Genomic DNA, 12,846 nt, shown 5'->3' with positions numbered 1-12,846 from the left:
CATGACTGACACTCGAAGAAACCCATTAAAGTCAGTACGTTTCGTCAGGCGCTATTGGTTTCCATCATGCAACAGATCCCGAGTTTCTGATATTCTCGTTGTTCTTCTCCTATGATAGAGCAGAACAAGAGAACCTGGAACGTAGATGTGAATGAGCCCTAAATTATTAACATCTGCCACAAGTTGCCTAACCCCAGTCTACCAAATATGCAGACCGAGCATTTCCTCTATTTGGGTATATTGATACGCAATAGTAAATCCACTTGTTATAATTTTGCTACAATCTTTACCTTTTTCATTGCAATGAGCAAAATTTGGACACAAACTTCAATTGACACAATGTTGTTAACACAAACTCGTCAACTTGAACATAATGACCCGGGCCACCGTAAAACTGGGTTAGTACGAAAATAGACACTACATACTTCACAATAAAAGTTAAAAAGTCAATTATAGTGCGTTCGGATATTCCAGTCAGTTGTGCAGCTTGTTTTTCAGAGGTTTCCAAACACCAGAAGTAAGTAATATGTAGCCGCTTTTTCAGAGACATGTGCTACTTTTCAAAGAAAGAGCCCTTTCTGATGGATACCCATGATGACACACAGTTCTTGTAATTACACTTCCAAGAATATCCAACAGAACATTGGCGACGAGCGATCCAACGCAGAGGTTGATGGCAGTTTTCACAGTCCAGATTGTTTGCAAGTAAATACTGCTGTTTCATTAATTCGATGACATCGGTTTTATTCGTACGAACTATAATATGCTGGAGGCTTCCCAAAGAAATGTTGATCCATTTTAATTTAAGGGCAACAAAAAATTGCAATTAATGGGGGAGATTTATCAAGTTGTCTTATAGGAAGAATGTCCTTTGTTGCCAATAGCAACCAATCAGAGCTCAGCTTTCATTTTACCTGAGCTCATTAATATATGAAAGCTGTGGGGTCAATATGGGCAACAAAGGACATTCTTACTATAAGGCCACGTTCAGACGTGGCGGAATTGCTATTGAATTCCGCTGCGGACAGTCCGCAGTGGAAATTAGCAGCAGCCTTTTTTCTATTGTTTTCTATACCTTTTTAGGTAACTTCAGATGCTGCGGAAAATAACAGTGCGGAATTTAGGCTGCGGTGCAGAATTTTCATTTTGCAGCATGCATGGCCGCCAGCAAAGAAGCAGCAGATTTTCACTGCAGATTTCAGCCCTTGCAATGCAAAAACTGAAATCTGCGGCAAGTCCACAGTGATATCCGCTACGTCTGAGTTACCTGTCAAATATGCAAATGTTTCTGCAGATTCGTTGCGTAATTGCCGCAAATTTGCAGCAACATTTGCAGTGGAAAAATTCCGCCACATCTGAACGCGCCCTAAGACAGCTCGATAAATCTCCCCCAGTGTCACTAAGGAAGCCGGGGGACAAAATATTCACTTGTACAATCAGGGGGAACCCTTCACTTGATCCAACAACTTTGTATATTAAAGGCTATGTACACCTTTGCAATCTTTTATTTATATATATATATATATATATACATCCTCCAAAATACGAGACAGCACTCCGGTGTTTGTGAAAAATAGGATCACTTTAATGCGACGTTTCAGCCCTGTGCTTGAGAAAGGCCCCATGGAGCAGGGCTGAAACGTCGCATTAAAGTGATCCTATTTTTCACAAACACCGGAGTGCTGTCTCGTATTTTGGAGGATATTGATTACTGAGACACTGGTCGAGTGTCCGAACGGGAATTTTTTTTGCACCCCCCACGGAAGGAACGGTGCTGTTTTCTCTCTTTTTTATATATATATATATATATATATATATATATATATATATATATATATATATATATATATATATGTATGTACAGTGGAGGAAATAAGTATTTGATCCCTTGCTGATTTTGTAAGTTTGCCCACTGTCAAAGACATGAACAGTCTAGAATTTTTAGGCTAGGTTAATTTTACCAGTGAGAGATAGATTATATAAAAATAAAATAAAAAAATCACATAGTCAAAATTATATATATTTATTTGCATTGTGCACAGAGAAATAAGTATTTGATCCCTTTGGCAAACAAGACTTAATACTTGGTGGCAAAACCCTTGTTGGCAAGCACAGCAGTCAGACATTTTTAGTAGTTGATGATGAGGTTTGCACACATGTTAGATGGAATTTTGGCCCACTCCTCTTTGCAGATCATCTGTAAATCATTAAGATTTCGAGACTGTCGCTTGGCAACTCGGATCTTCAGCTCCCTCCATAAGTTTTCGATGGGATTAAGGTCTGGAGACTGACTAGGCCACTCCATGACCTTAATGTGCTTCTTTTTGAGCCACTCCTTTGTTGCCTTGGCTGTATGTTTCGGGTAATTGTCGTGCTGGAAGACCCAGCCACGAGCCATTTTTAATGTCCTGGTGGAGGGAAGGAGGTTGTCACTCAGGATTTGACGGTACATGGCTCCATCCATTCTCCCATTGATGCGGTGAAGTAGTCCTGTGCCCTTAGCAGAGAAACACCCCCAAAACATAATGTTTCCACCTCCATGCTTGACAGTGGGGACGGTGTTGTTTGGGTCATAGGCAGCATTTCTCTTCCTCCAAAAACGGCGAGTTGAGTTAATACCAAAGAGCTCAATTTTAGTCTCATCTGACCACAGCACCTTCTCCAAATCACTCTCAGAATCATCCAGATGTTCATTTGCAAACTTCAGACGGGCCTGTACATGTGCCTTCTTGAGCAGGGGGACCTTGCGGGCACTGCAGGATTTTAATCCATTACGGCGTAATGTGTTACCAATGGTTTTCTTGGTGACTGTGGTCCCAGCTGCCTTGAGATCATTAACAAGTTCCCCCCGTGTAGTTTTCGGCTGAGCTCTCACCTTCCTCAGGATCAAGGATACCCCACGAGGTGAGATTTTGCATTGAGCCCCAGATCGATGTCGATTGACAGTCATTTTGTATGTCTTCCATTTTCTTACTATTGCACCAACAGTTGTCTCCTTCTCACCCAGCATCTTACTTATGGTTTTGTAGCCCATTCCAGCCTTGTGCATGTCTATGATCTTGTCCCTGACATCCTTAGAAAGCTCTTTGGTCTTGCCCATGTTGTAGAGGTTAGAGTCAGACTGATTAATTGAGTCTGTGGACAGGAGTCTTTTATACAGGTGACCATGTAAGACAGCTGTCTTTAATGCAGGCACCAAGTTGATTTGGAGCGTGTAACTGGTCTGGAGGAGGCTGAACTCTTAATGGTTGGTAGGGGATCAAATACTTATTTCTCTGTGCACAATGCAAATAAATATATATAATTTTGACAATGTGATTTTTTTTTATTTTTTTATATAATCTATCTCTCACTGGTAAAATTAACCTAGCCTAAAAATTCTAGACTGTTCATGTCTTTGACAGTGGGCAAACTTACAAAATCAGCAAGGAATCAAATACTTATTTCCTCCACTGTATGTATGTATGTATGTATGTATGTATGTATGTATGTATGTATGTATGTATGTATGTATGTATGTTAGGAGGACCATGTATATAAATGTCTATCAGTGTGATTGGTGCAGCTTTTTAGTTACTTTTTATTAAAAATTATTCTTGCTTTTTAAGATACAGCTGCTTTGTATTCTGTATACAGAGCGGCTGTATAGTGCGCTAAGACCTGAATCTGTCAGGTTCGCGGGACTGACGGGTTCAGTGAAAGCGGATTAGACACACAAGATCCACCTGTAATCGATCACATCTAAGTTAGCCTTTGTTCATGAACCTCATCCCTGCTGTAGCTGCATTTCAAAAAGCTGAAACTTTTATTTTATGGTATATAATCCATTTCATTCCTGCATGAACCTCATCCCTGCTGTAGCTGCATTTCAAAAAGCTGAAACTTTTATTTTATGGTATATAATCCATTTCATTCCTGCATGAACCTCATCCCTGCTGTAGCTGCATTTCAAAAAGCTGAAACTTTTATTTTATGGTACTCTGCTTTCCTTTCTTCCTATATAGTCTAATGTTATCTCAAAGTTTTGTCAAAGTGTTTGATCGTCGTTAAGTTTTATGATCATCCAGACCTGCTAGTTTGTTTGTTTATCTCTGCATAGCTTTTCACCTCATGTGTCTAGTTGATTTGATTAATAGCTGAACGAGCTTAATTAGGCCTAGATCTGAGCATCTACTCCCCTATAAATTTAGATGTAGCATATGGGGAAGGCACTCGTGCAGGGGGGCACGACGGCAGAAGTCATCTCTGTGTAAGTGTCATACTGTCAAAGTGTCCTGGCAGTTATACATGGCAGTTGCACAGGGTCAGTGACAGGTAAGCTGCATTACCAAACCAGACAAACTAGCCCACGCTCTCAATATTAATTTCTAACTATCTGTAAACAAACATGTTTGCCACCGCTCTCATCATTATAGCTGCTCTTGGTTTTCAATCCTATCGCCCATTTAAGACTTGCCCAAACACAGTCCGCATCAGTCCTTCTATCCTGGCCTCACCCATGTACAGCTCCCATTCACTATTCACTTTCCTCAGTCAACTTAACCCATCTCATCCCACTGCCCAACATAAAAAACGCTCTCATAAATCACAGAACCATCTGCTGTCTCTCTCCATTCTCCTGCTACTAGCTGCAGGGGACATCTCTCCCAACCCTGGGCCTCCCTTTTCTTCTGCCAAGCTCAACCACTTACCTGCCACACATAGAAACCCTGCAAATCTTCTTGCCATTCCTTGTAGGTCTTCTCCTGTCTCTTTTAACTGTGCTCTCTGGAACTCTCGGTCCGTGTGCAACAAACTCACCTTTATTCATGACTTATTCCTTTCTAACTCTCTCAACCTTCTGGCTCTTACAGAAACATGGCTACACCTGTCTGACACTGCTTCCCCTGCTGCTCTATCTTATGGTGGTCTCCAGTTCTCTCATGCCCCCAGACCTGAGAACAGGCAGGGTGGAGGAGTAGGTATACTTCTTTCCCCACACTGCACTTTCCAGGTCATTCCCCCGGTCCCCTCACTCACATTTCCCTCTTTTGAAGTCCACACCCTCAGACTCTTTCACCCTTTTCCCCTCCGAGTGGCAGTTGTCTACCGCCCACCGGGCTCACCCCGCCAATTCCTGGACCATTTTGCTGCCTGGCTTCCACAATTTCTATCCTCTGAAACACCCACTCTCATCATGGGTGACTTCAACATCCCCATTGATAACCCAATCTCCTCATCTGCCTCCCAGTTTCTATCTTTAACCTCGTCCCTCGGTCTGTCACAACTTACTAACTCTCCTACACATGAAGACGGGCATTCACTTGACCTGGTCTTCTTCCGGCTCTGCTCAGTTTCTGACTTTATTAACTCTCCTCTCCCACTTTCTGACCACAATCTTCTCTGCTTTACTATCAAATATTCTCTGCCTCCTCAGGTCATCCCTACGTATCAGACATACAGAAATCTACATGCCATTAACACTGTGAAATTCATAGACAGTCTACAGTCCTCATTGTCCCCTATCTCTTCCCTCTCCTGTCCCAATCTGGCTGCCAAACTTTATAACAACACTCTCAAAAATGCATTGGATGAAGCAGCCCCCACTACACTCCGAACCACCCGACAAAGACGACGACAACCCTGGCACACGCCTCAATCCCGCTTTCTTCAGCGGTGCTTGAGATGTGCCGAACGACTGTGGAGAAAATCGCATTTGGATGCAGATTTCCTCCATTACAAATTTATGCTCAAAACTTACAACTCGGCCCTTCACCGCGCCAAACAAGTCTACTTCACTTCTCTCATCTCCACACTATCTAATAATCCAAAACGCCTCTTTGATACTTTTCACTCCCTCCTTAGTCCTAAAGTGCAGACACCAATCACAGATCTCAGTGCTGAAGACCTGGCCAATTATTTTAAAGTTAAAATTGACAACATCCGACATGATATTATCTCCCAGTCCCCTAGTAACATCGATCCCCTTCCCCCCCACACTCCCTCTTCTTCACTCTCAGCATTTGACCCAATAACTGAAGAAGAAGTCTCGAGGCTCCTCTCTTCTTCTCGTCCTACTACCTGCCCTAGTGATCCTGTCCCCTCACACCTCCTCCAGTCCCTCTCCCCAGCTGTCACTAGTCACCTCACTAAAATATTTAACCTCTCTCTTTCCTCTGGTATCTTTCCCTCCGCTTTTAAACATGCCATTATAAACCCATTATTGAAAAAACCAACACTTGACCCATCCAGCGCTGCCAACTACCGACCAGTCTCCAATCTGCCCTTCATCTCCAAACTCCTGGAACGCTTGGTCTACTCTCGCCTTATCCGCTATCTCTCTGCTAACTCCATTCTTGACCCCTTACAATCTGGTTTCCGCACTCACCACTCCACAGAAACTGCCCTTACTAAAGTCTCAAATGATCTCTTGGCGGCTAAATCGGACGGTAAATCCTCTCTCCTTATTCTTTTGGATCTCTCTGCAGCCTTTGACACTGTAGACCACAAACTCCTACTTAACATGCTCCAGTCTATTGGCCTCAAGGACGCGGCTCTCTCTTGGTTTTCCTCCTATCTCTCTGACCGCTCATTCAGTGTGTCATTTGCTGGTTCCACTTCTTCTCCTCTTCCCCTTGATATCGGGGTTCCTCAGGGATCAGTCCTAGGTCCACTCCTCTTTTCTCTCTACACAGCTCCTATTGGACAAACCATCAGCAGATTTGGCTTCCAGTACCATCTCTACGCTGATGACACCCAATTATATACCTCTTCCCGTGACATCACCCCTGCTCTAATACAGAACACCAGTGATTGTCTGTCCGCTGTCTCTAACATCATGTCCTCTCTCTATCTGAAACTGAATCTTTCTAAAACTGAGCTCCTTGTGTTCCAACCATCTACTAACCTCCCTAAACCTGATGTCTCTATCTCTGTGTGTGGCACTATCATAACTCCTAAGCAGCACGCCCGCTGTCTCGGGGTTATTTTTGACTCAGATCTTTCCTTTACTCCTCACATACAATCACTTTCACGCTCCTGTCATTTTCACCTAAAAAACATCTCCAGAATCCGCTCTTTTCTTACGGAGGAAACTGCCAAAACTCTCATTGTTGCTCTGATTCACTCTCGTCTTGACTACTGTAACTCATTACTAGTCGGTCTTCCCCTCACTAAACTCTCCCCTCTCCAATCTATCCTCAATGCAGCAGCCAGGCTCATCTTTATGACCAACCGCTACACCAACGCCTCTAATCTGTGCCAGTCACTGCACTGGTTGCCCATCCCCTTCCGAATAAAATTCAAACTTATTACTCTCACCCACAAAGCTCTCCACAGTGCTGCACCTCCTTACATCTCCTCCCTCATCTCTGTCTACCACCCTACTCGGGCTCTACGTTCTGCCAACGACCTTAGATTAAAATCCTCCATAATCCGAACCTCCCACTACCGTCTCCAGGATTTCTCTCGTGCTGCACCCGTCCTCTGGAATGTGCTACCCCAGACAATCAGATTAATTCCCAATATCCACAGTTTTAAACGTGCCCTGAAAACACATCTATTTAGACAGGCCTATAAAATTCCCTAATCTGACTCCTTTTCATGGCCCTCCATTTAGATTAGTCATCAGAATAAGATTCCCTCACACTCCTTCTCTTCATGTCCGTCATACACGGATACTGGCTGGTGACCGGCTCATGCAGCTTTATGTTACCACCGCATGTGTATAAAAATGGCCGGACCATTGTACAGAACAAACACTATTACACTTTGTGTCTCCCTTATGTCCTCATAGATTGTAAGCTCTTGCGAGCAGGGTCCTCACTCCCCAGGTTTGAATTGTAAATGAACTTTGTCACTATGTAATGTCTGATATTGTTTTCATGTTCCCTCTACATTGTAAAGTGCTGCGTAATATGTTGGCGCTATATAAATAAAGATTATTATTATATTATTATTACATATCCGTTAGGGCTCTATTCTGACGTTCCGTCTGAGCTTTCCCCGACGGAATGTTGGAACCGCCGGAGCCCTGACGCAGATGTGAACGAAGTCTTATGAACTTAGTCTCTAACACACAGGACCAACCTGCTATCGATCACTCCTGAGAGGACCCGCTGACGCTGAACCCGTCAGTCCCGCGGATCTGACGGATACAGGTTTCAGCACGATATACAGCTGCTCTGTGTACAGAATACAAAGCAGCTGTATCTCAAAAAGTAAAAATAACTTTTAACAAAAAGTATTTTGAAAGTTGCACCAATCACGCTGATAGACATTTTTATAAAAAAAACAAAAAAGAAACCGCACAATTTCAAAGGTGTACATAGCCTTTAAGGAATTGCATTATGTGAAATTCTCAAATATGCTTATTAGCTGGAGTGATCTATAAATAGAGAAAAGAAGTTGCCAGAAGTCTTATTTAACAATACCCTGGGGGAACTTTTGGGACTTGTTTACCCAGTGGCGGACCATAGCTACCTAATCTCCTACTAGTGGTATTATTTCAACGAATGTAATTATGTACAGAATGGCTAATTATATTTCTCTATTATATTACAAATTAGAGATACACTTTATCAGATTTAATTGAGGACATAAGAGAGAGATTTGTTCTGTTTGTGTTTAGCTCACAGATGATTGCCTAGACTGGAAACCATTGTAGTAAACTGTCAGCTGTGTTAAATATTAGGTCAGCATACATTTTCAGCTTCTGGATGTAAACAAGATTGTTCCTATTCACTGATAGCAAAGAGACTTCTTGAAAATACTGAGGTATATTAGAAACTTGCAAAACACATCATTATACAATGTTTAAGCTTTATTTACATAAGATCAGAAAACCCCTTTAATCCCTTGTGGACCTCCGATGCACTGTTATGTCGGATGTCACCATCACAATATGGCGTGGGTTCAGAAGCTGAGCCCGCACCATGCGCGGTGGATGCCGTCTGTTTCAAACAGCTAACATCCACTTGCAACAGCCAGGATCATAGATAACTCTGGGCATTTAACCCCTCAGATGGCGCGGTCAATACCGACTTCTGCATCTGAGTTTTTAGACAGAGGGAGGATGCCGATTGGTTAGGTTGCCATGGCAGCCAGAAGCCTATTGAAGTCTGCTATTAGTGCCCTATTATTTAGCCTTGCCAAAGTAAAGCAGAGATAAAGGCAATACACTGCAAAACATTAGAGTGTATTGCATAAGCTATCCATAGATTGCATGGTAAAATCCCCTCGGAGGGCTACAAATAAAGTTACGGTAATAAAAAGTTTAATAAAATGTTAAAAAATCAAATCAAAGTAACGAAAAAAAATCATAAAAATGATGTAAGCATTAAAAAAATAAATAAATAAATGTTATTGGCACGTCCGCAAAAGTCTGAACTATTAGAGTATCACATTATTTTACTCCCCAGGTGAACGTCGTATGAAAAAAAAAAATGCACAATGCAAGCTTCCCAAAACAAATGGAATAAAAAGTGATCAAAAGGTCAATTGTACCAAATAAAAATGAAAGCTCACTCCACAATAAACAAGCCCTCACACAGCTCCATTGAGGGAAAAGTAAAAAAGCTATGACTCTCAGAATATGGCGTAACAAAACAACCGCTGATTAGTCAGCGTCATACACTTTTCTTTACAACGCCCACTTGGTTAAACAAAAAAAAAAACAACTGCCACGTTGGGCATTTGGAAAAAATTAGCATAAATCTAAAAATTATCAGAACTTTGTCAATAATAAACGTTTAAAAAAAAACAGAACAAAGTAGTTATTAGCATCAAAGCGTTTATTAGATTAGGTAGGAGATCGAGAAGTATTAAACTGGTGACTGAGTCTCTTTAAATAAATGTCAAACGTCATGAAATATCATATATTGTTTTTACCCATAACAATAACAACACATGCAGTAAATCTAGCACATTACCAGGACAATGGCAGGCATTGATTTTTTATTACACCCCCCTAAAATAAATTAAGACAAACAGAACTAACTTATACGTAACCCAAATTAACACCTAAATATTACAGCTTATCCATGGCCCATGTAAAAATGGACAACTTAGGCTTCGTTCAGATCTGCGTCAGGACTCCGTTCCGATGTAACGTTGGATCTTTCCGTCGGAACGGACCCCTGACTGACACAAACGGAAACCAAAGGTGATGGAAACGGAAACCTTTGTTTTAATTTTGTGTCAGTCAGGGGTCCGTTCCGACGGAAAGCTCAGACGGAACGTCGGAACGGAGCCCTCACACAGATGTAAATGAAGCCTTATAAGTGACTTGGAATGCTAAGAAACAAAAGCAATAATACAAATCTTATGCTCTTTATAGGGGTTATCCCAAGATTGAAATTTATAATATATACATAATGAGCGCTGTGGGCCCTGTCACTGGGCCCCCTACTGATGACTAGAACAGGGGTCCCAAGTAGCCCTGTTCCTATTCACAGCACAAGCGCAGTTAGTTTTAATGGAACAGTGGTTGAGCAGGAGTTCTGCTGTTCCATTCAAAGTCTAGAGGACTGAACGAGATACCGGAGTACAGAGATCGGTTGTTTTCATCAGCCCCACAGACATTGAATGGAACACAGGGAACATGCTCAATTACCGCCCCATTCAAACTGCTACTCACTGCGGTCACGTAGTGAGGCGGAACAGGGGGCTTGCGACCTCTGTTCTAGTGATTGGTGGGTGTCCCACCACTTGGGCCCTCAGCGATTGGACATTTATTATCTATCCTGTGCATAGGTAATAAATGTTGATCTTGAGAAAACCCCTTTAGGGCCAAAATTGGCTTTGTCTTTAAGGAGTTAATTCTCTGGTATAAAAATTAATTAAATACTTTTATCTTAATACTCAAGACGCCGTTCTGTCCAATACCACCAACTTTATATCAGTTAGAATATTACAGAGAGAGCTTTTCTACTGTACCTCTAGATTGCGTTACTCTGGTTTATTGTACATTCAATGGTATAAACTTATATTCCATAGAATGGCAGAAACATTTATACAATTGTGTATTGGTTTTATTACTATACACATACTATATGTAGGTGGGGCTCGGAATGTCAAAGGGGCTCGGAATGTCATATTGGCTGAAATAGCAGCTAGGAAAAAACTGAACTTCATAGGGAAGGTAGATGAGATTTGGGAATGAAGAGGAAAGAGATTACGCCTGAAGCTTGACCTAGTGGCTAATGGTCCAAATAGTTTTATTGATGATAATTCAATTCAAAATGATGATGACCATGATAATAATAACATTACTGTCTCGTCATTTCCACCGTGATCAAGTAAAACAAAAAAGTATAATATTCTTTATAACAGTTTGGTGTAGAAAGGACCATTAGTCATTTGTATGTTAAAATAGAAATAGAAAATCTTTTTCTTGTCCTGCAAATACCAACATCATTAAATCACAGACGATGCTTGTCAATTCACCGATTTTTCATTTTTCTTTTACCGGCATTTAGTAACCTCATTCATCCCACCTTTCTGCTGTGTGGTTATGTAAATAGGTTTTACAAGCCATGTATTACAAACTTGCATGGCGGAGATGTCAACCTTCAGTGACCCAAGTCAGTGCAATTTGGCTGTTTGTAGCCATTAAATGGCATTTTAATGGGTTAGTGCTGACGTCTGTCACAGAGACACGTCTGGAGTCTATAAAACTGCTCATGCTAAAACCAGCGAGAGAGATTCCAAGTCATGAAAGCTGCTAGCCCTGGCTCTCCATACTGAGAAAGTCAGCCATGTCAGCATTGTTAGGTTTTTTTCTGCCAGATCTGAAGGTTTGCTACAAATTTTATTTTTATTCGATAAGGTTGGATTTTCACGTTGCAATAGTGTACCATGTAGTCAATACCTGCATCACAAAACCACAGCAATTCACGGTAAAACCTCCAGCATACTCCTGCAACGTGTGAACCGCCCAATACAAAGGTATTAATAGAATCGCTCTGATATTCTGAAAATAACCTGTAGTCTTCAAGGAAATGTCAAATCCCATTTGCTTTGTAGACCCAGAACCAAAATAAAAGCAATACAATGGATCCCAGACATGGATATTTGGTGTTTGTTGACAGTACTGTAAGGAAGGAATGCATTGCGAATATGAGAGTTCACGCAGATTATAATGGAAATATTTCAGCTGGTGACGAGAGTGTTTCCATTGATATCATTACACCAGGGCTATAGTATTTATGCAGTTCTATAATATAATATTTGAAGAGGCTGCAGATGTGCAGAGACAGTCAAAATAATGCAAACGGTATCATTTAGAAATTTCATTCAAATTAGTTACATTATTATTTCATTATTTTTATTTTATTTTGTTTGCTACAATATCAAGATGGAAATACTTCCTCCACCTGTTACTTGGCTATTTTTCCCCGTTATGTCTATGTCTTCTTCGTTGCTATGTACTGGGATCGGCAGCTGTAGCTATATAGGCTATTTATAATACTGTATAATAAAAAATAAAACATTTTTTTTCACTTGGATGAATTACCCTTCAACAGTTGTGATAAGGTGCCTGATACATCACACACATTAGTTTGCTATAACGTGGAGATATATTGTGTGTAACCTTATTGTATTAATATCATGTAGGTGACCAGACGGGAGAATGCCGAGCCTATGGGAATTTGGGATCTGCATTCTTTTCCAAAGGAAACTTCCGGGAGGCACTTACTAACCACAGACATCAGCTAGTTCTTGCCATGAAACTGAAGGAGAGAGAGGTAAGAGACCCATTTTATAGTATAAATGCGCTAGCAGATAAATTGCGGGAGTACTTTGATTTTTCTCTCTGTATTTGACATCAGCACTTGTCACAGTTTGATTTGTTGCGCTCAGCCAGGC

The 12,846-nt window shown here is 41.3% G+C and overlaps 1 protein-coding gene across 4 annotated transcripts in view; it reads left to right on the top strand.

Moving 5' to 3' along the window:
- Window positions 1-12,846, top strand: part of TTC28 (tetratricopeptide repeat domain 28) — a 625,439-nt gene that overhangs the window by 288,484 nt on the left and 324,109 nt on the right. For all 4 annotated transcript variants that reach the window (XM_075830954.1, XM_075830961.1, XM_075830946.1 and 1 more), the window contains one exon: window positions 12,595-12,725. In XM_075830954.1, the coding sequence (XP_075687069.1) occupies window positions 12,595-12,725 (131 nt within the window). The remainder of the gene's footprint in view (window positions 1-12,594; window positions 12,726-12,846) is intronic.

This window comes from Rhinoderma darwinii, chromosome 1 (genome assembly GCF_050947455.1).
Source record: "Rhinoderma darwinii isolate aRhiDar2 chromosome 1, aRhiDar2.hap1, whole genome shotgun sequence".
NCBI classification, from domain to species: domain Eukaryota; kingdom Metazoa; phylum Chordata; class Amphibia; order Anura; family Rhinodermatidae; genus Rhinoderma; species Rhinoderma darwinii.
This window is presented reverse-complemented; position numbering and strand designations above follow the sequence as displayed.